The 22869-nt window shown below is 42.6% G+C and overlaps 1 protein-coding gene across 1 annotated transcript; it reads right to left on the bottom strand.

Moving 5' to 3' along the window:
• Nucleotides 1-2545: 2545 nt before the first annotated feature.
• edc4 (enhancer of mRNA decapping 4) lies at nt 2546-22022 on the bottom strand. The gene is made up of 29 exons (XM_030766532.1): nt 21893-22022; nt 20841-20997; nt 20447-20558; nt 20234-20333; nt 17982-18168; nt 17061-17208; nt 16871-16975; nt 16553-16662; nt 15775-15858; nt 15433-15528; nt 15107-15206; nt 14678-14858; nt 14444-14510; nt 14160-14251; nt 13564-13751; nt 13325-13401; nt 12818-12950; nt 11836-12350; nt 11482-11583; nt 11008-11151; nt 10772-10805; nt 9844-10024; nt 8932-9087; nt 8582-8697; nt 8002-8167; nt 7137-7323; nt 6343-6562; nt 5669-5832; nt 2546-3730 (listed from the first exon to the last, which is right to left on the bottom strand). The coding sequence occupies exons 1-29, from the start codon at nt 21978-21980 to the stop codon at nt 3547-3549; spliced, it is 4194 nt and encodes a 1397-aa protein (XP_030622392.1). The 5' UTR covers nt 21981-22022; the 3' UTR covers nt 2546-3546.
• Between the last annotated feature and the right edge of the window lie 847 nt (nt 22023-22869).

Raw genomic sequence — 22869 nt, 5'->3', positions numbered from 1 at the left:
TTTCAACTTACAGAGATGAAACGCAACAGGCAAGAGGAAACACGCGTGGCTGAAGAAAGACATTTTGTTGAAATCAGCGTTAAGCGTCAAACTGGGTCCAAAAAGTGCCGTTTAAAACGCTTGTATAGCCACCTGTCTTTTCAGTTTGCGGGAACTGTGGACATAGCGCTGCGGTTAAGAGAGTCAACTGAATGATTCAGAAGTGTGTGCGCGTACGTAGTAGAGGGAGAGGGAGAGGGAGGGGTGAGGATGCTGTGTACCGATGAGAGCGCAAACTCTCAAAGACTCTACTAATGCGTCATTTTACGCACATCGCCGGCACACACACAAACACTACACAACAAATTAAACATTAACTATTCGAAGCAGCTGTATCTTATTGGGGGAAATTTTATTACTAAACCATCTTTAAAGCAGTACTCTCAGTAATGTGTGTTCTCGTCACATTGCGATAACATAATGTGTTTTGTTGTCGCCAAACGTGTTGGTAGTAATGTAAACAGAGCTAGACATTCGTTTGGAGATCATCTTAATGAGACGTGGAATCCTGTCGACGAAGTCAAATCAAGTTTTACGTACTTTTAAAAGTTCTCTGAGGGTGGGGGTTCATATGACGGGGGAGGGTAATGATGTTCACATGAAAAACGTATTTTATTGTTTTAGTTCCTTCGGGAATGCAGGTCTGTTCTGTAACGTTTCAGAAAAAAAGAGTACCCAGTGCTGTACTGAACAATGCTCTTTTATTCCAAAACGACTAGGGTAAAAGAAAGTGTAAAATATACAACATAATAAGCACAAGGAACAAAATTCAAAACACGATGAAAAAATTACAAACGATTCAGAGTTGTCATACACAAAACATGAACTAAATCTTATGAGAACTTGAAAAAATAGTTATTTTCTCATAGCGCTTAATGTGCACGCCTCAATTCGACATTCACGTCTATATGTGTATGTGTTGCTTGATCTATAACAGTATTGCAGAGCGTCAAAACCGTTATGAATTTACACTGCAATTACCTGCCTGAAACTGCGACACAAGTTAAACATTACTTTTATAGCAAGGTCTGGCAGAAGAGTAAAGGTTGCTTCTTAAAAGGAGAGAAAGAAAGAAAATGAAAGAAAAAAAATCTTATTTCCAAAAAGTCTTATTTCCAGTGCAACACAAAAATGGATGGATGGAACTAGTCTCCCTCAACGTCGTGTCAATGAAATAAAGGGGGAATCAGACAAAAGCAGGATGCGATTAACATTGGTTTAGCAAGTGCACTGATGCATTCACTCCACAAAACAGAGGGGTAATAACTTTTAAAGACAAGACTGATCTTACTTTTAATATAGCTCACCAGTTGCTTGCTAAGCTAGCATGCTGAGCTTTGTAGACTATCTAACTGCGGATCAAGATTACCTATGACGTCTTTATTTTTTAAATAGTATTTGTGAGTACAGAAAGAATCTAAATGAAGCAAGAATATAATAAATGAGATTGTATAATCTACTTATAATTTTTGCATCATAAGAATAATTACAAATTAGATAGAAGTATGTACTTCACGAAAGCCTGGCTTTGGAAAAGCGCCATCTACGGATGTTAAATGCGCTCGATGGAAACGCCTCTTGTACTCAGATGAATACCGCGTTGCACCACTGCAAAACAATTTCAATGACATTATACCACGGAAATCTTATTTAAGAGGCAATCAACCCCGTTTTGGGCATTTTTGCTAACAGAGGCATAAGAAGAGAGGAACAGATTACTGAAACACACTTAGAACCGACAGAAAACGTAGACAATTTCAGTAACCATCAGTTACAAATAAACTTTTAACTACCCTTTTTCTCGTAGCATCCTGGGGATGACTTTGGAGAGGTTCAGCCCTCTCCAAAGGCGTTACTATGCCTACTTGAGCGCTATTAGGGACAGGAATATACAATTGGCTGATAAGGCACTTTTGTTCTCCCGTCTGAGGGCGTAAAACGATTTCAAGACTGTCGGACATTTCTCCTGCAAACGCTTTGCCTACTTGTTCGGAGTTAAGAGTGGCACATCGACTCAAATTGATTTTACTCGGTTTTGCTCTACATTTGCATTTGAAGGAGGGAGTATACAGAATGACAAGTCTCATAAGCAGCATATAAAAATATCAGGATTAACTATGAAAAAAAGGGAAATATCCAAACATATTTGCCAAGGGACTGCCCTCTGGGGACTTAAGTAAGTACTGCAAGTTTACAAACAGATAGGTGCCCATTCCTCAAAGTAACTCAGTGTTTCCCAATCCCACTCCTGGGTACACACAGCTCAGCACATTTGAGGTCTCTCCCTGTCATGGCACACCTCACCCACCTAATTAACGGCTCGATAATTAGTCGATAAACTGAATCAGAAGCGTCAGAGCAGGAAGAGACAAAAGGCATACAGAGCTACAGATGCCTAGGGGCGGGGTTGGAAAATATTGATCTAAAAAAAAAAACTCAAGTGCTCCCTTTTTCTGTTTGAAAGCATTTAAACTACAGTCTTCTAACAAATATTATTATAAGACACTAAGGGATTACTGATAAGAACGTCAGCCTGTTTCTCAATCTAACATAAACTGATAATAATGCGTTTACTGGGCATGCAGTTACAATTTGATTCAGTATGCTTGAAATTGTGAGCTAAAGAGACTGATGAATAATTTGTCCTAACTCTTGTTTTAACCTGTCAAGAATTTTGCCACTCTTAAGATGAGGAATAGTGCTGACTCTGGAAATGTTAAATGAAGACAGTTCTAGAGGAAATTCTTGATGTGATGCTATAGTTGAAATTCACAAGAGGCAAAAGGTTCAGTGCAAAAAATTTTGCCTTGATTTTCTGTCTTGGTAAAAAGGCCAGGAAAGAAAAAAAAGCCATTGCAGAATAATCAAATATTGAGTAACAAGCAACAGAACAAAGGGGCAATGTCCTTTCCATTTCTGAACTCTTCTGTCATTGAAGCTCAATGATTAATGTGCAGAAGTGGGTCCAAAAAAAAAATCTATGCGACATCTTCCTCCATCAATCAAAATGAATAAGTGTTGGTTCTCTTCCTCTTGAGTCATGCTCGTCATAAATGTTAGCAAAAAATAAGCAGAGATACTTCAGTTTTCCGGTGCTTTTCCAGAGGATAATAAGCAAAACAGGCTTCTGAAGAGGAAAAAATATTTTGCGTCAAAACGCGTCCTTGCTGGGATTGAAACAGACCACTCTTTGCCATGGAGGAAGAGAGAAGAATGAAAACCACACAAATGGTCAAATAAGATGACCAGTGGAATTGCAGAAAACAGAGATGGCTATTGGAACATGTAGTGCAGAGCCATCATACAACAAATTACACAATCTCTGGTTCTGGACTACATCTCCCATGAGTGCTTCCGCGAGCACCAACTGAACTGAACTGAACTGACATAACTGAACGCAGTCTGAGAGAACTTGAAATGCAGGGAGATTGGAGAGAAAACACAAGATGTCGACGAGCCTGCAAAGTGAGGGGAAAAGCTGTGTCGGGAAGAGCTGAATTCTGAGGGCTAGTGGTTGACCAGACCCTGGAGCATCATCATGAGGCGACGGGCTCGCTTGCTGAGGGGGCTGTGGGGATCCTGCTGTAGGAACTGGAATAGCTTCTGTCGAACCTGGGACAACACAGCGGTCATGTGGTCTCTGGTCACTGGGTCCCCGTGGTCTAGGTTCATCACAGCATCCTCCAAGTAGCTGACACACACACACACACACACACACACACACACACACAAACACACAAACACACACACAAAGAGGAGATGAATTTGAGTTTCATTGCCATAGAGATGTCATAGACAGGTACCAATGCTTTCATCACACAGTCTTGCGTCATCAGAACAGAGTGCACATTTTCTCACTTGCATTAGTTTCTGATCAGCACAGCCACAGGCAAAATTCATATTATATCTCTCTTTTTTTTTTCTGTAAATTCCAAACAAGCTCGTTTAATCTCCCTCATACTCTCGGAATATCATTAGTTTGCTTTGAAGCCAAATCTCATTACATTAAGAAGTACTTTCAACCACTCTAACGGAGATCTGAAAACGTACCAATACTGAATTGGAGTGGCATCAGTAATCATAGAAACTAGTGCATTTGAACAGCCCAGACCAAAAGATCCTTTTAACAATACACTCAAATTTTCATTTCATTCCTCTTTTTCACTCAGCCACTTTTTTTTTTCCTCCAACAGCTGCAATAACACAGATCATGTTTGTTGTTTCTTAAAAGCTATTCCAGGATAAAACGGTTTTCCGCCACCCGCTGCGCCAGTGGGGTTTTGTAAAGTCCAGTAAGGATTAATATAATGCCACCTGGGTGGTTGGGGAAATTTGCCATCTGGCTTTAAAAATGAAATGACTTTACAATGTGAAACTGTGGGAGAGTGGGCCGCATGTTACGCCGAGGTCATCTTAATTACTTTACCACCACTCGCCAAGATTAAAACACGAGATTCCAAAAAAAGAAAAAAAAAAGAAAAAGAAAAAAAAGAGGAAATTCAATACGATGACCTTAATATCCCTGGACAATGTGCTATATCCCGTTCCAGATGGCTAAACTGAGATGCCTCCAATCAGATTGTTTCAATTTCACATCTGTTGGACGTGTTCCAGAATATTAAAGCGGCCATGTGCGACGTTATCACAACAGTAATCTTATGGCTTAGGGGCCATTAACCTCCCAGTACAGGAAGTGTACTGCTCACATTTCCAACTGTGGGTTTCCTTAACTTCGAACTGGTCGACAGAGGTTAAGACACATGTCTGATCTCCATAGATAGTGAATAGGCAGAGATGCAATTTAAGGACAAAAGTGATTTGCTTAACTCTGAGAAACGCGAGCACTACTAAGAGATAGAGGGGGGAGAGAACCTGGTGACCTCTAACACCCAAAGGAACAAGGTCAGCTACGTTCTTGTGGAATCCTGGTCACAAGTGTGGATGCTACTGACTAAGTCTGAGCAAATACATCTAAATTATATATGCCATGTGTCTGCCCAGTCCAACTGTAAAATGCCTTTACACACACACACACACTCACACACACACACACACACGGAGATGGGTGTGAACATATGGGCCTCATCAGACGTCCGGTTTGTTATTTAAAGGCAGAGATGAGGCTGTTTAACAGCAGTAAGGGGACTTGGCAGTGAATGATTGCTATGTTTCATTTCTGATTCAGGCCAGCCTGTCTTCCTCCCACAGCAAACATTTCTGATGAAGTCCAGGCTGGCACAGAGCTTTAATAACCGCACTTCAATGCAGCAAGGCCGTAGTGACTGCGTCACATCACGCATAAAACGAGACTGGCTGGATAAAGGTCCAGTCTTTGGGAGGACATCCATGCCATTTAATGAAAAGCTGTAAGCTGAAACTCCTAGTATTTTATCGGACCTCATGTCACAGCCTTAAACACATAGTGTGATACAGTGCTTTGTGTGTGTGTACAAGCTGGTGCTGGCTTGTGTTACTGTGTGTGAGTCAAGATCATTAGAACATAAATGACTGTTAATGATAATTTGGACACAAAACTCACACTGTCAAGTAACTGTGAAAGTGGATACAGGCGTGCTGTTTTTGCGTGTGTGTGTGTGTGCACGCGCACATGCAGCTTTGAGAAACCTACCTGATCTTCAGTTCTGTACGTGTGGACAGGTTGGTGGAGAGCTGCTGTATGAGAGACAGCAGAACAGGCTGAATGAGAGGACAGGGGGTCTGACCAAACACCTGCTGAGAGTCAATGGTCTCACATACATACAAGACCAGGTTCAGATCTGCTGCAGACAAAGCCTGGAGACAAGACAAGAACATACGGCAGTCAGTCAAGGCCTGGGCCTCAGACAATGTCTATGTGGAGAAGATGAGTTAGGCTCTGTGATTACAATCTTTGTGGTCGGTGACAGAGAAAGAGTGACTGCAAGACAAAGACAAAGAAAGCATGAGAAAGAAAGAGAGCGTGAGCGAGAGAGAAAGAAAGAAAGAGAAAGAGAGAAAGAGAGAGAGAGAGAGAGAGAGAGAGAGAGAGAGCGCCTCCATCCGTGAGTCTTCCATAAATTTTTGAAAACTCAGGCTGAAAGTACAGACAAGTGTGCATGCATATGTACGTTACCTAATATAAGGGGGTGAGTGTATGAAGCGTTTTCAAAATGCTCAGCTGAGTGCATGACTGTAGGCTTACAGCTATGCCCTGACACACACAGAGCTCTCTGAACCTCTGAACAGCCTGCATGAGTCAGTATATGAGGAGCACAGAGGCTGTGAGCGTATGAGAGCATATGTTCCCACGGTAACCGTCCTGACCTGCTGAAAGGCCTGGTTGAGCTGGCCCTGCTGAAGGAGCTGCAGGATGCTGGCCTGCTGGGCCTGGTAGTCCAGGTGGGCGGTGGGGACAGGCGTGCCGGCAGCGGAGCGCATGGCCTGCATGATGCTGGAGGTGACGGCTGCTTGCTGCTCCTTCATCGCAAGACTAACCTCCCCCTTCACAATGCGCTGCACCTGCGTGAGGATGGAGTCCTGCAGGCTGGAGGAAAGAACGAAAAGCGAGAAAGCAGCGCTTGTTTACCTCGTTCAACGGAAGTTTTCTAACGCCTGTCCTTAAAAGGTACGAGTCACCTGTTTTCCATCTTCTCGCCAACACGTCCTTATCTTAACTCTACGACGGGGGGGTTTGATTTGCTCCACTGAATACACCAGCCAAACCTACGCTTCATTTACTGCCACGCTTTTGAACTAGAGATGCTGTTATAATTGTGATAATCCACTTACGCAGCCAATGGAATGCCTAAAGCCCCCGTGAATAGAGTTATTTTAAGACGAGAACAACAAAAAAGTCAAAAAGGGCCCAAGCTATTCTGAGTTTTAAGTATCTCTCTCCAGATCAAGGACTACATTCGTCACCAAATTAACTGTAAGACAGACTGCAGAAGAGCTGATTTTATTGGCAGATATAGAACTGAGAGATCGATCCCTTGCCCAAGACTCTTTATAAAAAAGATTTCTATTGATTTCATGAATACACACTGGCCAAGCTAAATAAAAGGACATAAAAAAAATGAAAGTGGATTATCATCAAAAGTGCGTCGTAGATGCCTTACTTTCCCACAATCATGTGAAGCTGGTGCTGGACTTCAGTGCGAACGCTGGCTGTCAAGTTGGTGGCCAGCTGGTCTTGAGAGTTCTGGAACGTGTCAATCATCTGCTGCAGCTGGCCAATCACGGGGTCCCGTGCATCCTGCTCCCGCTGCTTTCTGTTCTTCACATGTGTCTCAAGCTGCTGAATATCTGTTAGAGGAGGACACAGGATTTGATTCAGTCAAACCATCCCGAAACCAAAATAAATATAGCTAACAAGGTGACAGGAAACATATCAACTCTGTATGCATGGCATAAAATATCGGCCTAACTGCTTCATAGTGTCTCACAGTTAAAAAGTACACTAAATTTGTTTTTTTAAAAAATATTTTTCAAAACTAGTGCAGTGACAGCAGGTGCCAAACTGACTGAATTTTGGTCATATAAGTCATTACAACCATTATAATTCATGAACTTTGGCATCAGCACCAGAACTTTGGCATGAGAGAAAGAGTCAGTGTGTGTATTTGGGCATTGCTGAAAATGAATGAAATTCAAACACTCGTGTACCAAGGCCGATTTCTTCTTTCTTAGTGAATAAAACATGATTTACCCATAAAACCTTTCTAAGGTGGACCATTTTATCTAACAGCATTTGAGGACTACCTGCCAAACTGATAAACAAGCAGTGCATTCGGATAAACAGACACATGAAATACCTGATTATCTGAAAAAAATAAAAACAGTGAGACAATGCCATGAGAAGGCCAATTAAAAATTTTAAGTATCTAATATTACATCTTTCCAGGTCGATTAGACTTTTAGAGAGAGTGTTAAAGACAATGCTCCGGGTGTTATTGGTCATTTCATCATTTCATACGTTCTTACATTCATTAGTTCCCTGTTTGAAGCTGTCATTGATCTGCTGGAACATGGACTGACAGCCTCTCTCAAACACTGGGAGCACAATGCTCTGGAATGCATCTTTATAGGCTGCCTGTATAGGGCCCTGCATGGCTTCTGCAGCCGCACGGCCAATTGCATCTGTAGTGTTCTGCAGAGAGAGAGAGAGAGAAAAAAAAGAGAGAAAAATAGACAGAGAGAGAGAATGAAAGAGAGGGAGATAGGTAAGTGTTATAGCCAGTGTTATCCAGCTCATTCAGGTGCTACTATTGGCAAAACAATGAATAATTCAACATATAACTGTGGGCTGAAAAACTGATCCATTTTGAACTGCTGTTTTGGAAATATTAATGCTCTTTTTCTGATGGAAACTTTCTTGAAGTTTTAAGTTAGAGGTCGATTGTGCTTAAAGGTCTTTGAGGAGGGAAAAAAGAGAAGAAAAAAGAAAAAGAAAAAAAAAAAGAGAGAGAGAGAGAAGGCTGCTCTTCAAATCTTCCAATTACCGCATAACCTCAAAACTCGAGTAAGGCACTACGGCGGGCTTAGAGATCTAGAAGCCACTGACCTTTGACTTAACGACTTTGGTGACATTTTCTTTCAGAGTGCCCTCCACTGCAGTCAGCTTGGCAGCTATGGTGTTACTCATCTGTCCAGTGATGGGTTCCAGACTCTTTGAGACACCTGTAAAGCACAGCGGCAACACAAAATATCACACACAGTTACAAAATAGTTTTCAAGGCAAGAACACAAAATAAACTTCTTAACCTTGCCCTAGGAGCTCTTGTTTAATGGACTGGGAATATTGAAATAATAAAAAAAAAAAAAAAAAAAAAGACTGGGGAGGCAAAAAAGTACAAGGAGTGAACAAAGAAAAGGCTGATAGCTAAGAGAGAGGACAGCATGTTCTTCACTAACTTTGAGGAACAGTCTTCTTAAACTCATCGCGCAGAACTTTGTCCAGTCTGTTGGAGAGGGTGTTGCTCAGCGTCTGGGCTAACTGCTGGGCCAGGTGCTCGTTGAGCTGCTGGTTTCGGCTGTGTCCCTCCGCCAGGATCCGCTCCATTCTCCTCTCTAACAACGCAGCGTCAAGGCCCAAACACATGACATAACTCAACAGGCTCAACGTAAAACCCCTTAACAACCTTTAGTCCAGGGACTTCACTGTTTCTCCCCATAACACATTCACATGTTAACACATTTTTCTTTTTTTGGAAATACAGTGGGACATAAATTCATCTTTCAGGACATGTCACTCAAACAATGAGCGTTACAGTAAACCTAACAGTAGGTACTATGGAGAGAATGATGGAACTAGTTGTTCCTTCCCCCCTTTACTGTTATCCGTCAATAACTTCTGCAGTTACGTGCCTGTGTTGTACACTATGTACAATCAGTCCCGGGAACATCGTGTGTAGAAAACTTCATGCCTCTTTTGGGATTTTCTTTTGAGCGTTCTTAAGTTCACTGTTTCTGACAGACAGCTCTCTGCACCATTTATGGGAGCAGAAGGATATGACTCACCAGAGAATGGGTGGGAGAATAATTCATGAAACGCTTACTGGGTGGGCACAAGTGAATAAAAAAATGAACTAAAACATGGTAGCTTAGTTTAGAGGACAAAAAAAACCCCTCAAAGACTTCTGTGTCTATACTCTGCGTTCCAAAGTAACTCATGAAGCTTTACTTTAATCCTCTTACAATCCAGTGGTCTCCATCCTTAATTAGCTGTTATTGAGAGATCATTATCTGAGACCCTTCATATTCCAGAGCTCCTCTCTGCTCTGCTCAACCAGCCGGAACTACAGTCGCCACCTAGTGGAAGGATACGTTCTTGCTCCTGCTGTGTGATCAGGACGTGCTCTACGTGGGCCATGACGGAGCTCTGAACGGCATCCATGTGGCCGGTTACTCTCTGGAGCAGCTCCATCTGACTCTGACGTAGCTCTGCGATCTCCCTCTGCTGACTCCTCAGCAGCAGGAGCAATTCCTCCTGCGCCTCCGCCGTCATCTAGCGGGGAGACAGATAAAGACAGAGAGGAAACAAACAGAGGGAGAGCATGTGAGAAAGAGCAAAGAGAGACGGAGATAAACATTAAAGAAACACTGATAAAGGCTAAATAAATAAATATATAAACACTTCCCCACGCATCTCAACATGGGAACATGCGTAAGTATGCGTGAGTACAATTTTTTAGAAGTGAACAATAAACAGGGTTTACACTCTGACATGGCAGGGGCAAACTGACAGCATGGTGCTGTGGCACTGAATTTGAGGGCTAATGTCATTAGTCATACTAATGATGTTCTCGTGGTTCATCCATCACAAACGTCAGTGCAGTCACGCACGCAGGACGCAGACTACGAATAACACTCAGAGAACACTCATCGCTTCCCTTTGACATTCCCTCACCATTAATATCCACACACACACACACACAGAGGATAAAGACTTCAGCAATGTCACACTTAGTGAACACTCTCAAATGACTCATTAGATCATCAATGTTAAAATATTCTTATTACGCTCATCAGCAGACCACAGATGGCCTGGCAATGCAGAAGTAAAAAGGCAGAGGAACTGGCCTGTTCTCAGCCGTAAAATGTGTATACAATTTGCACAGATTATGTCATTGGAATGGAATGCGACAAAATATCCATTCGTTTGATATGTTAGCAAAAGCCAGGGAGATCAAAAATGTCCCAATATAATGTAAAATTCATCAGTTATTACGTGGTTTATTATCGGAAAACCCACCTGGTTATCAGCCTGTCTGGACTGTGAGGAATCGCTGCAAAAATTATAAAAAAAAAAAAAAAAAAAAAAACAAGGAAGAAAGAAAAAAAAAAAGGTTTAATATTTCATACTGATGCAACTCGTCAGCTTTCAGACGCTAAATTACTGCAAAGGCACATAGAACACTTAAAAAAGATGAACTTAACATGTACAGGGTTATGAACCCTCAAAAACCTCAGCTGGTGCACTGGGCTTACCCATCTTCCTTTTTGCTCTTCCTCTTCAGTTTGGGGGAGCTCCTGGGGGAGGTTTTCCAGTCCTTGACTGGGAGTCTGTGAGATACCCTGGAACCGCAGTTCCCAGAGGAGGATGCTAGACTTGCAACCTCGTCGTCATGGTCGCTGTGCGTCGGAGCAAGAGGAGAACACAGCAGAACAGTTTTAAAGTCTTAAAATAGGCAGTACTGACGAGCAAAAGACAAACACGCCTGATGGATCATCATCATCGCAAGGCCACTTTAAGGTCAACAGAGGCCTAAATACGACTTAGTGCTTCTGGGTTTTGTTTTAAATTCAGTTCATTTAGTCAAAAAGAGGCGTAAAAAAATGATATTCTACTTCTATGTAAAAAGGAAAAGCTGGAAAGAGCCAGTCCTTTCACAGGTGCACAGATAACATAGTGATTCCAACAGGAATAATGGACTAAACTAAGAGAGCTGATGGGTTTGTTACCTCTGCTCTGCACTGGCATCTTGGCTGTCATTCTGAGCCAGGTGATAGGTACGTCTGTGGTAAGGGGAAGACATGTGTCTATCCTTCAGTTCCTCTCTGGAGCTGGAGACAAAGTCACGTTCAAAACACATTAAAAAATACAACCGTCAGACAAAATCACATTAAAAATTTCAGCTTTGTTCAGGTTGGTTTACTTGGCTGTCACAACTCAATGCGCTAAAATCAATCAATACCACTGAGGATTCTAGAGAACAGCAATAGCCTGAGTACAAAATCATGCTCCCAAAAAAAAAATCTCAAACAAATCAAACTGAGTGGGGTAGGTCTGGACAGAAGTGTGGCGTTGGCTCTCACCAGTCTCCCAGGCCGTTGTCTCTCATGCTATTGCGAGTCTCGCGTGTGATGTCTGGTGCTGCAGGCCAGGTGTGATTAACACTGCTGTCAGAGCCGGATGCTACGGCCGCCGCTGCTGCGTTTTCTTGGGACAGGGCCGTCTCCAATAAAGAGGGAGTGTTACTGAGCCTCTGTTCCCCGTCTCCTGCCCCGACACCCGGGCCCAGCTCCAGCGGATGGAGGCCGTGGTCCGAGTTGTTCCGGTTCCGTGGCGAAAGCAGGTGGAGAGCGGATGCGGCGGACGCCATGGTGTCGGAGTGGAGAGCAGGGATCGGGTCGCGAGCCTCCGCCCCGGCCACGCCCAGTCCGCGCTGGAGCGTCTCAGAGGCGATTTCCGGGATGTCCTGAGACATGGCGGTGGAGGCAGAGGAGATGACATCTGGAGAGCGAGCCCTGGTTGGAGAAGCCTGCTGGACCAGAATGGGCTCAATAGTCTGGAGGTCCAGGGACAGAGGTGGGTTCGGAGAAGGCAGGACCTGCGAGGGGAGGAGGGGGAAGGTGAGGGGCAGCATGTGAGCATAGGGGGACGCCTCACAAAGGAGAGAGGCCTCACGCAACCGACCAGGTGAGAGAACGAGTGGAGGAGAAGGACCCTGAGTGAGATGAGTGGGAGACAGTGAACGGAGGTGAAAGCAGGGGGGGTCCGGGGGAGGAGAGGACGGTTAAACCGTTCTGTGACCATAATAAGCGTCAGGAGAGTTCATTGGTCTCACCAACCCACAAATCCTGTCGGTTTTCATTTTTGTCCCGTAATCAAAGACTAATTTAAACATGCCATGTGGGTGTGTGTCTCCTTACACTAACCAATCGTATACAGTGGTTGACAGAAACAGAGATACATTGGATATATGCAAATAAACAAACCTTCTATATTACATATACTAAATATGAATTACATCTGAATGTCTTTGGACATGAATAATGTGTCGGGTTCAGGCAATACCTGAATGCTTTCGCCCAGACCAGAGATGAGGACAGAGCTGGACCTGGGGCTGCTAGCGCTGCCACTGAGGGTCAGACTACTGCTGGCCCCGTCCACAGACATCTTAGGGCTCTGTATCAGCTCATCTCCTCCCCTGAAGAGTCACGACCCAGGGAGAGAGACATGGGAGGAGAAAAAAATAAAACACCATGAATACATGAAAAACCCAACTGCAGTCTGGTCTGGTGTTGTTCAAGGCTTATCCGTGAATGTTCAAAAAAAAAAAAAAAAAAAAAGATCAAAGCTCCAGACCTTTAGTGTTCAAACGAAGAAAGGTTGAAAAAAAAACAAAAAACAAAAAAACCCAGCTAACCTTGAGATTACATCCTAGCTGTACATCAATTACTGAAATATCTACAAAGAGGACTAAAGTCAGGGAAACGCTTTCTCAATGACACTGTGGACCAGCTGGATGAAAGCAGTCTTTGCTGAAGTGTTCTGTTTATCTCTAAACGAGTTAGTGCTAACCTTGCTCCACCGTCTGAGCTGCTTATGGCGGTAACTATAGTCAGACTGCTCACACTGCTGCCTGGAGAGGCTGGAACCTGGAGAAAGACAAGCAGGGGCCAGAGAGAAAACACAGCAAATGACAGTTAAAAAAAAAAAAGAATCACAATGATTGTATTGCATGTACACCAGGCATAAGATGACCCCAGTTTCAGTTTAATTCTTTTTTTTTTTTTTTCGAGCGGCGTCTATGAACTCACTGAGGCATTGGGGGTCATGAAGGCGTCGGGGGTCATGAGCTTGGGCATGGCCGAGCTGGCCGCCGTGAGGAAGTCGGCGGGAGTGGGAAGAGCAGGAATCTTACGCAGGTCGTTCTGAGAACCGCTGCCTGATTCCTTATCCGAGCTCATACCCTCCACGCTCAGATCTGTCAGGTGATCCGAAATGCCTGATAGGATGAGCAAGCAAATTAAACCACTCCAGTTCTCCACTCTCCTCTCTTACACATCAGTCGTCATGTCAGTGTGTTCAAAGATATACACAGATATACACACATAAAAACACAGCATGAGAAAAACACCACAGCTTCCTCTAAATTCAGGATGTAACACGGAACTACGTGTGTCAGTATTCAAAGTTATCAGATAGGTCAGGGCCCTCAAAACTGGTCCTGAAGGTCCAGAGTCCTGCAGGTTTTTCCTCTCAACCAAACACTGTGGTCTCTGATTGGCTTAAGACTGCTTAAACCTGTTTCCCAGTTGCAAGAGTGCCTCTAATTATGAGGGACTGGCAAAAACCATCATCTTCAGGAGCAGATACTAGGAACCCAGAATTAGGCGTCAAAGTCTGTTCTCACCAAAGCCGTCCTGCGATCCAGAACGAGACACAAAGACAGATGCAGAAGAGCCCAGACTGGGCTGAAACCAAATCTGCACATCTTGAAGAGTTCTGCAGGAAAGAGGGAACACGGGTGCTTAACATAAATTCGGGATTGAGACAAGGATGCAAAGAAACTTTTTAAACATTTAAAATATTCCAAGTGAGCACTAGCATCCCTATTTAATCTATGCAAATTAGTTACTTCAGTGAGGATTATGTTTATTGGTGGTAATCAGTTTCAATCTGAATATGAACACTCACTTAGTGTGAACACAGTATAGCTTGATCTGCATCCCAGATTTGGATTCCATGGGCCCCTGGCTTCCTTCTGTAAAAACATAAAATATTACTCCTAGGAAATAAAAAAAACAAATTTGGGGAAAACAAAAAAAAAAAACAAAAAAAAAAAACAAGAACACAAGCTCATAGACTCAGATTTAAACATGTGATACAGAATGGTCTCCCAGAGCAGTTACTGAAAGATCTGGAACTAACCTGTGGTCATGCTTTCGCTCTCTTCTTCCTGGGGAAGGACTTCGGTGTGACGCTGGCGGCTGCGGCTGACGTCATGTACACCGAAGCTGAGGACAGGGTGCGTGAGCAGGAACTCCGACACTGCAGTAAAACTGGCACGGCCCTTCTCCTGATCCTGCAGCAGCTCCATCACGTACAGAACCTACAGAGAACACACAGCTCAGCAGACCACCCCTCCACTCAACACCCCCTCATACCGTTAAGTTAACATTCTGTGCTATTGTTGAAAGCTTCAAGACAAATATGTGGCGTCAGCGGTGCGAAAATGCAGAGAGCAGCTCAAACGAATTACATGTGACACCCCAAGCTGCATCAGACCTGTGCTAGTTTTTATAGGGTGAGAATGTGTTTTTTCTTAAGTTGTAACTCTGTATAAATTGAGCGTCTGACCTTTCTCTGGACGTCACTAAGGATGAGACACTCAGCAGACAGGTCCAGACAGGCCTTCAAACTGGGAAGGACACTGGAGTTGAAAGGGTCTGGAGAAAACCTGCATCGCAGAAAGAAATGTCTCTGTCATTTGTGATATGACAGCAGTTCTCCACGATGACAAGCGGTTACATTTGTAAATGAACATGTTGAACTGCTTTATCTGAAAACAACTACTAGACCTGAGTGGTAACAAAACTCAATAATTTCTTGGAGGTACATTGCGATACATAACCATGTCCTTGTTAGAGGGACATGATTAATTCGAGACAGTCTACTGAAGAGACCTGATAGTCTGCAGACAGGTCCATGACACCGTGCACCACATTTTCAACTCCTGGTTCTGATCTGCTCCAGTAATCAAAAAACGCCAGAATGGGACACTACAGCACAAGACAACAAAAAAGACAAAAAAGAGTTTTACACATTTATAGACACATGCATAATACAAACCAAAATATATGTATTTTACACCAACTCAAAGCTAACGAATCTATTATTGAGTGGCATAAAAAATCTGAACCTGATGAACCTGGTCTCTTATGTAGCATTAACTGAACAACCCCCCCCCCCCCCCCACCCTTTACGTTTTGCAGCACACAGACCCCTGAAAACCTGTGGGTACTTACTCTGGATCCTGTTTCTTATGGTTGTCACAGAACAACAGACAGGACAGAGGCCTTCCATTATGGGGCTGCCATTCATGTAGACACCTGCAGGGAACAGAGTCATAGGTTAAAATCACATACAAACACACACACACACGCGCAGGCACACAAGCACACACACACCTCTGACAGATTCATCACCAAAACTTTCACCACAGTAATTCAGTGGTGAAACCGAGGCTGTGCCATTCTCCAGGGCAGACTAAAGGAAGGAGAACTAAAAAAAGCACTGAAACATTGAGAGGAACACAGATAAAAGTAAACGCTCAGTTCAGGAGTGATGCCGTGACACACTTTCTCACCATAATTACTCAGATAAGGAAGGACTGAATACAGCCGGGAGCAGTGTTTCAGAGTGACTTAGCGATATGTGTGTGTGAAATTCAGCTTTTAATCTGTCGCTGATTATACACGCTTAAGGGCGAATTCATAAAAGCCATAAAATAAGGCTACCACCCTGACCAATCAGAAGTCATGTTTCTGAATTTGCATCTGTTTAGGCACAAGTAAATGTGACATCCAGAAAAATTGCTTTAAAAAAAAACAATTTAAAGGAAACAAAGCTACGTGAAAACCGGGTGAAGGAAAGCACAGATTGAAAGGAGATGAAGCTGTGTGAAAAGCAGGTGTAACTGCATACTTCTTTTCAAACACAGCTCAGGAAGACACCGTAAACCAACCGATGACATAAAGTTCCATATGAGAGAACGAGGTCAGTCCATCGGATCTGAATTTGTACCTTGGCTGGTCCTGTCCTTCGATGTAGATCTGCCAAAACTTCACGTAACCGTCGTGACTGGCTGTTGCTAGGACTGTGCCATCTGGAGACAAAGCTCCTTCACTGATACGCTGAGGAGACAAAGAGCCAGAGTCTTGTTTTATTCTAACAGCCAAAGCAGCTTGATAAATCATTAAACGCTTACCATACAACACATACCACTTAAGAAAGTGAAAATACTTTATGAAAATATAAAAGCGTAGACTTGCGCATGACTTAAGTCAACAGTGGTGGTGGCAGTGAGGCAGTAAATGTGGTTTGAATGAAGCAGAGCTTTACCGCTGTGTGTCCTTTGATGGTGATAAAACCCTCTTTGAGTTCAGTGGCGTCCACGGGCCACGTACTGTTGTTGGATCTGAGGATGTCGAGATCCCAAACCTCAGCCTGGGCAAAGAAAATATCAAAGTCACAAATGAGGGAAGGACAGTGAAAGAAAAAAAGAAAAAAATGAAGGAAGAGTGTGACTTACCCTGTCCTCGTGGAGAAGGGCCAGGGTCTGACACGCGTCCTCGGGGCTCTCATCATTGTCCTCTGGGATAAAGGGACACCAGATGAGCCTACGGTTGGAGTTGAGCGGTGTGTCTTCAGGTCTCCGGATATGAACTACCACCTCATCTCTGAGAGGCATTGGTATTAAGGAGTAACACAACACTAAGACTTTTATCAGCCAATGCAGACCTTATGCAATAGGCTGGTAAAAATAAATCTCTCTACAAATATACTGGACATGGTCACAAGCAAGTCCACACATGCTTTCCCTCATCTTATCTTTTATATCAAACACATGGAAAAAAACAAAAAAAAACACCATTACGCGGGAAAACATGCAATGAGGTGTACTTGGTAAATGGGACAGGTTGTTCCATATTTATCCTCTTTAGCTTTTACATTTTATCTGTCTGAAAGTGCAGCCTGCTTTCCTACCATGGATAAACCTCCTTTGAAAAAGAAGGTTTCAGTTTCAATCTGACTTCCTTGTTAAATAAAGTTCTTAATACATTTAAACATCGAGGTATTACGAAGATCAGAAATCATTAACAACATCGATTCCTGTCTTGTAGATGTTCTGTGAGACCATTCTTGCAACAGAATTATTATTATGCTGTTATTGCTTGATCAGAATTAATAACCTGATACTGGAGCAACACAGCACCGTGCGAGGAAAATCTTTTTGCACCAATACAAATAAACAGAGCAGGGACATTTAATCCACCTCCCGGAGAGCCAAACCTTGGCCGGACTCAGCGTCAGCTCTGATCTAATGCACATGAATCTAATTTTCAGAAACTCCCCAGGATCCTGATTAGCTCAATCAGGTGTGTCTGCAGTAAAAGCCTGCATCACTCTATGACCTTGTCATAGGAACACAGTAAAAGGGCAAGGAGGATACTGGATTTTGCTGCTCTCACTGGTGAGTTGCCAGATAACCAGGTTACCAGCCTCGTCCACGCAGCCCAGCAGGTTGGAGTCCAGATGAGCAAAAGCCAGATCGGTGACGGCGCCTGTGAAACCCTTCAGGAGCGTGCGTTCTGCCGAACCCAAACTCAGCACACGGATCATCGCGTGGTTGTTAGCACCTGCCGACAAGCAAAACAGACTGAAATGTAACACTAGGACACCTGACATGTTAGACTCGCACAAATCATGTGTTATCACTGGGAGAATGTTTTTTTTTTTTTTTCTATTTACATTATTCTAGTTACTGCTTTTCCTTTGTATTTTGTTTGTGAAGTCAATGACACTTTGCACAGGTTAGTGCAAATGAAAAGGTGTTTATTTTGATTTAGGGGCTAATTTTAGACTTGCCCTGACGCTTCCTCTGCATTGTGTAAATTTGACCTGCATGAAAATTCAAACACATATGACAGAACAAAACCCACATGGGTCACCACTCCAACACATAGCTCCATTTATTCACTAGTACAGTGACGGAGTTGTGTGGCCATCTGTTGTCTATTTCTGGACCGTGATGTCATGCTAACCCTTCCATTCATCAGCCCTTGACCTGAAGGGACTTTGTGCCGTTCTCAAATGTGAAAATGTCTCTATGGAAATGTGAAAGCTTGCACAATTTGAGACAGTGAAAAGAAAAAAAAACTGTCTGGTGAAGGCTCGCTCCTTGAATTCAGTCTTGTTTTGAATGTTTCCTGACTGAGACATTTGTTTCTGAGTTCATCTATATTCTCTGCTTTAGCAGGGTGTGTTTCACAGGCTCCAAAGACTGGTGGGGGTCAATTTTAAGGGCTAGTGGAGATCACTGTTCCAGCCAAACAGTCAAAACGCGAGCATCTCAACTGTCTTGGCAAAAGAGCAACTGAACCCACCGCTGCAGATCTCAGTTCACTGTTTAGCAAACACAAATATCCACCGCCTCCGTAACCCTGACAACCAAATTTAACATTTTCTGAGAGCTTCTCAACCAACATCTGCACTGTCACGTTCTTTCAGCACACAGACACTCATAATTCCTTGTTAAAGAGCAAAACTAAATGAAAACCAGAGGAGGGAAGCAGCCTATAGCCCAGTAAAGACAGAAAAGGGTATCTGAGACAAGACTATTGATACAGCAGGTCTGCAACAAAGAGTGTGTTTCCCATTAAAACAATACTTAAACTCATTGAACCATCTTCATAACAATGACTATAACTGCTTTCCTGTAATCTTCTAAAAAGAAAAAAAAAACCCAGCTCACCTATTGTCAAGCAACACATTTGTTTTAAACAAACACAAGACAGTGCACCCACAGTTCTGTATGTTTTTTTGTATGATAAGGTTTAGGGTAAGAATGTGTGTGTGTCTGTGTAACACATAAATGCATGCAAATAAACACCACAGTGACCTAACCGTGATGTGGCAAAAAGTACGGAGAAGCAGAAAAACATTTCTTTTTCTAATATCCCACATACACAGGTAGCCAGTGTATCTGCCCACTGTAAAGTACTGCAGCAAGGCCCTCATTCTATTCCACAATCTTCCATTTTAAAACCCTCATGTGGGTCAATAGGGGCCCATTAACCGCAAGTTCTTTCATGTACTTTTCAGATAAAAAACACCAATCACCTGTATCCTAAGCAACTAACTGGCATGTGCAATGAGTAGTGCCTTGTTGAGATTAGTTCGCAGAAAAGGCAGAGTTTTTTAGTTGTATAATGCCTGTCTGCAAATATCTCAAGAATCTTTTCCATCTATGGTGTGGAGCTCTCAACTTCAGTTAGTGACGTGGAAGGCTCTTGTTGTTTATCCAAAATGCACATATTAATGACAGAACTCCTGGAATGTTGCATGAAAAAAAATTTTTCTTCCCTGAAAACTTTCTGCTATTGCTGATGAGACGCAATGTGGCACCAGGGTCAGCTGTACATTTCAGAGATCATCAATACTGGCTAATGTTTTCCATATCTGCCTGTACTTTAAAGAATGCTTACTTGTACTGAAATCAGCAAACTTGTTTTTGCGCTGGAGACAGCAATGTGTCAACTTTGATCACACAGCTCAATTTCGGTTTTTTCGGCCAATGTTTTGGACAAAGTCTTGCAAACACATCAATTTAGAAAAACTGACCCCAATTTTGACCAATCAATAGCTCAATTCTTAAAGGCAGAACACCAAAAGAGCAACTAAGAGGAAAATGTTTACACTCACCTCTGATGGCATACGCCAAGTATGAGTTGGACACTGCTATTAGGTTGCCATAGTAATATTTATGCTCCCAGTCATATTTAGCCACAGGCTGAATCTTAACCTATAAAAAGCAACCAAAATAATACATAAAAAAACAAGAAAAGTAAATCTATATGAGGCAAGATGAGCTAAGCCATGACTTAAAAGATGTCTTGAAAAAGTTGGCTGACACACCTTGTTACTTCCACGGGCCTTACTGTCAATGCTGGAATCACGACTGGCGACAATTTCAACATTGCTGGATGTGATAGCAATACAGGTGGAACCATCATCTCCAGAGAGACAACTTAAAAGGAATTGATAATAATAACAATCGTTACCTTATAAAATGTTTAGCTTAATATGGAAGCTCATTTATCCTGTAATATAACTGATACTTAAACAAACTATAAGACAAACAGAGCTAATGTCTGACAGTTCAACAAAACAGTCACTGAATATTTTTGTCAACCACAAAAAGAGAGACAGACAAAAAAAAAAGGGGGGGAGGCCATCCTGTTGGTAGAGAGAGCCAACAAAAAGGATTAAGTGGGATTAAAAAAGGTGGAATAGGTTAAAACCTCCTCACATGGTCTGACTGTCTGATGCATTGAGGATTTCTGAGTTGTGACTCGTCGGGTCCACCATTACTGTACGCTCTCCCGCTCCTATAAGGTCAGCACCAAGAAGGCCATTCAGCTCACCATTAAAAGGTGTCTTTCTCTGGCTCTCTCCAGAGGATGCTTCTATAAGACAGAGGGACATCGAGGAATCACTGCACATTGTATTAAACAATATCAACCATTATGTTCCAAAAGACAACACTTCATTTTTCCTTTATTGCTTCTATCAGACTTTGTGTAAGACATTTCTTTAAAAAGGTGTGCATATAAGCTGAGGAACTAATTACAAATACAAAACGTTACTCTTTCTTTGAGAAGTTAAAGAGAATTGATCAGGTACGCCCCTGCACACTAAGTCCCATTTGACGATAACTTGATGTGTCGCGATCAATAGCTCGCTTTGCGATTAGTCAGTCGAGCATGATCTAACCTCTCATTCTAGCCGCAATGCACAGACTGTAACAAAGAGAATAGACCATAAAGAATGAAGGGCGTGTTTCTCCTGCCATACCCTAAATTATGAGATGCTCTCAAACCACCTAGGCTAGTTACTGAGGTGTCAAAGTTGTTTTCATAAAAACAATAATGTGAATTTAAACTGGGGCATGGTAGTAACCACTATAACACTATGAACACACCCAGACAACTTATGGCATTTCTGATGGTTTTTACTGGGAATTTTCAACTTTTTTGATATGTATAGCTTTATCTCGTTAATTTCGCAGTTCATGTAATTACATGTAGACTATGTACGCAGTAGCTGCGTTTGTTAGCTGTAAGCTAATGTTAGCAGCACTAGCCTTTTAACTGCAACATGCCACCTTCCTCGCATTGTTTGTCACAAGTCTGTGTGTCAGAGCAACTGACTTCAGTCGCCTCCATTACTCACTTCCAAAACATTTTCTACCTTGTATCTCAGCTGGGTGAAGTACGGGAATTTACACGATACTAAAATGAATTGTCCCTGCGGCCTAACTCCGTACACTGCGTCCAAGTATCCTTATCCCCGGTAACTTACCGGTGCTACTGCCGGGCCGGTCCAATTTTAAAATGTCACGGAGATGCTGGGTCGCACCCTCTATATCTATGTTGGAGTTGGAAGCCATTCGTTAGGGAAGGGGGAAACCAGTTCGTTGAAAAGGGACTAATTATTGCTATCTTCAGTTGTGTATCAGTGTTTGCTTGCCCCTGTGAAAAGCTTGTAACTGTTCCTACTTCCGATCAGTGTTCCCGTTAATTCGTTCCCGCTACTGGAAACGGCGGCCTAACGTTCCTATGAACTAAGGTTCCTCATATTGAATGTCTTTGAAACGTTACTGACTTTTTCCAGAATTCGTATTCATGAAGATCCGGTCTGTTTGTTCTAATCAAAGCTTATTATTATAATACGTATCCCGCATTATATTTAGACAGTGTTGTCATATATGTCAGTAGTATTATTTGTTAGCGTTCATAACCATACATTTGATCATTAGGTTGGTAAAACGTCCATGTGATTTATTAACAAACTATACCTCAGTTTGGCCAAATTAAAATAATCACTGTGCAATCAAACTTTTACTTTGATGTGTTTTATTTTCGTACACATGTCAGCAACTGCAATAAAACCCTTAATAAGAGTCTCTATTTAATATGGCATTTAGGTTTGCGAGGATGAGCATTTTGTCTCCATAGTTCGTGCCTTACACAACATAAGACAGCATAATGAAGTTATAAAAACAGTCACGAGTGCAGCTGAAATCTCAGACAGATGGAGCAATCATGTGGTACGCTTGCAACCAAAATAATTATTTGCTGAAAGTGCCCTTCTCATGTCAGTCACTGATGGCCTAAAACATGACCGCTCCGTCCAATCAGTGCAGTCAGCCCAATGGTACTCGCTTCATTTTTAAGGTCGCAAAAACGATTAGTGCAATTCACATGTTACCTGACATCCGCCATCAGGTGGCACAAAATATGCCAAAAACAGCGGAAAAATGGTAAGGTATGCACATT

Source organism: Chanos chanos, chromosome 2 (assembly GCF_902362185.1).
Source record: "Chanos chanos chromosome 2, fChaCha1.1, whole genome shotgun sequence".
In the NCBI taxonomy this organism is placed as follows: Eukaryota; Metazoa; Chordata; class Actinopteri; order Gonorynchiformes; family Chanidae; genus Chanos; species Chanos chanos.
Note: the sequence above shows the minus strand (reverse complement) of the source record. Positions and strands in the feature narration are given on the sequence as shown.

Coding starts and splice junctions, on each gene's coding strand:
- edc4 (XM_030766532.1), bottom strand. CDS start 21,980: ATGGCTTCCAACTCCAACATAGATATAGAGGGTGCGACCCAGCATCTC. Junction 16,976..17,060: donor CCCTTCTCCACGAGGACAGG/GTAAGTCACACT, acceptor TTCTTTGCCCAG/GCTGAGGTTTGGGATCTCGA. Junction 9,088..9,843: donor CACACAGCAGGAGCAAGAAC/GTATCCTTCCAC, acceptor CTGCGTTGTTAG/AGAGGAGAATGGAGCGGATC.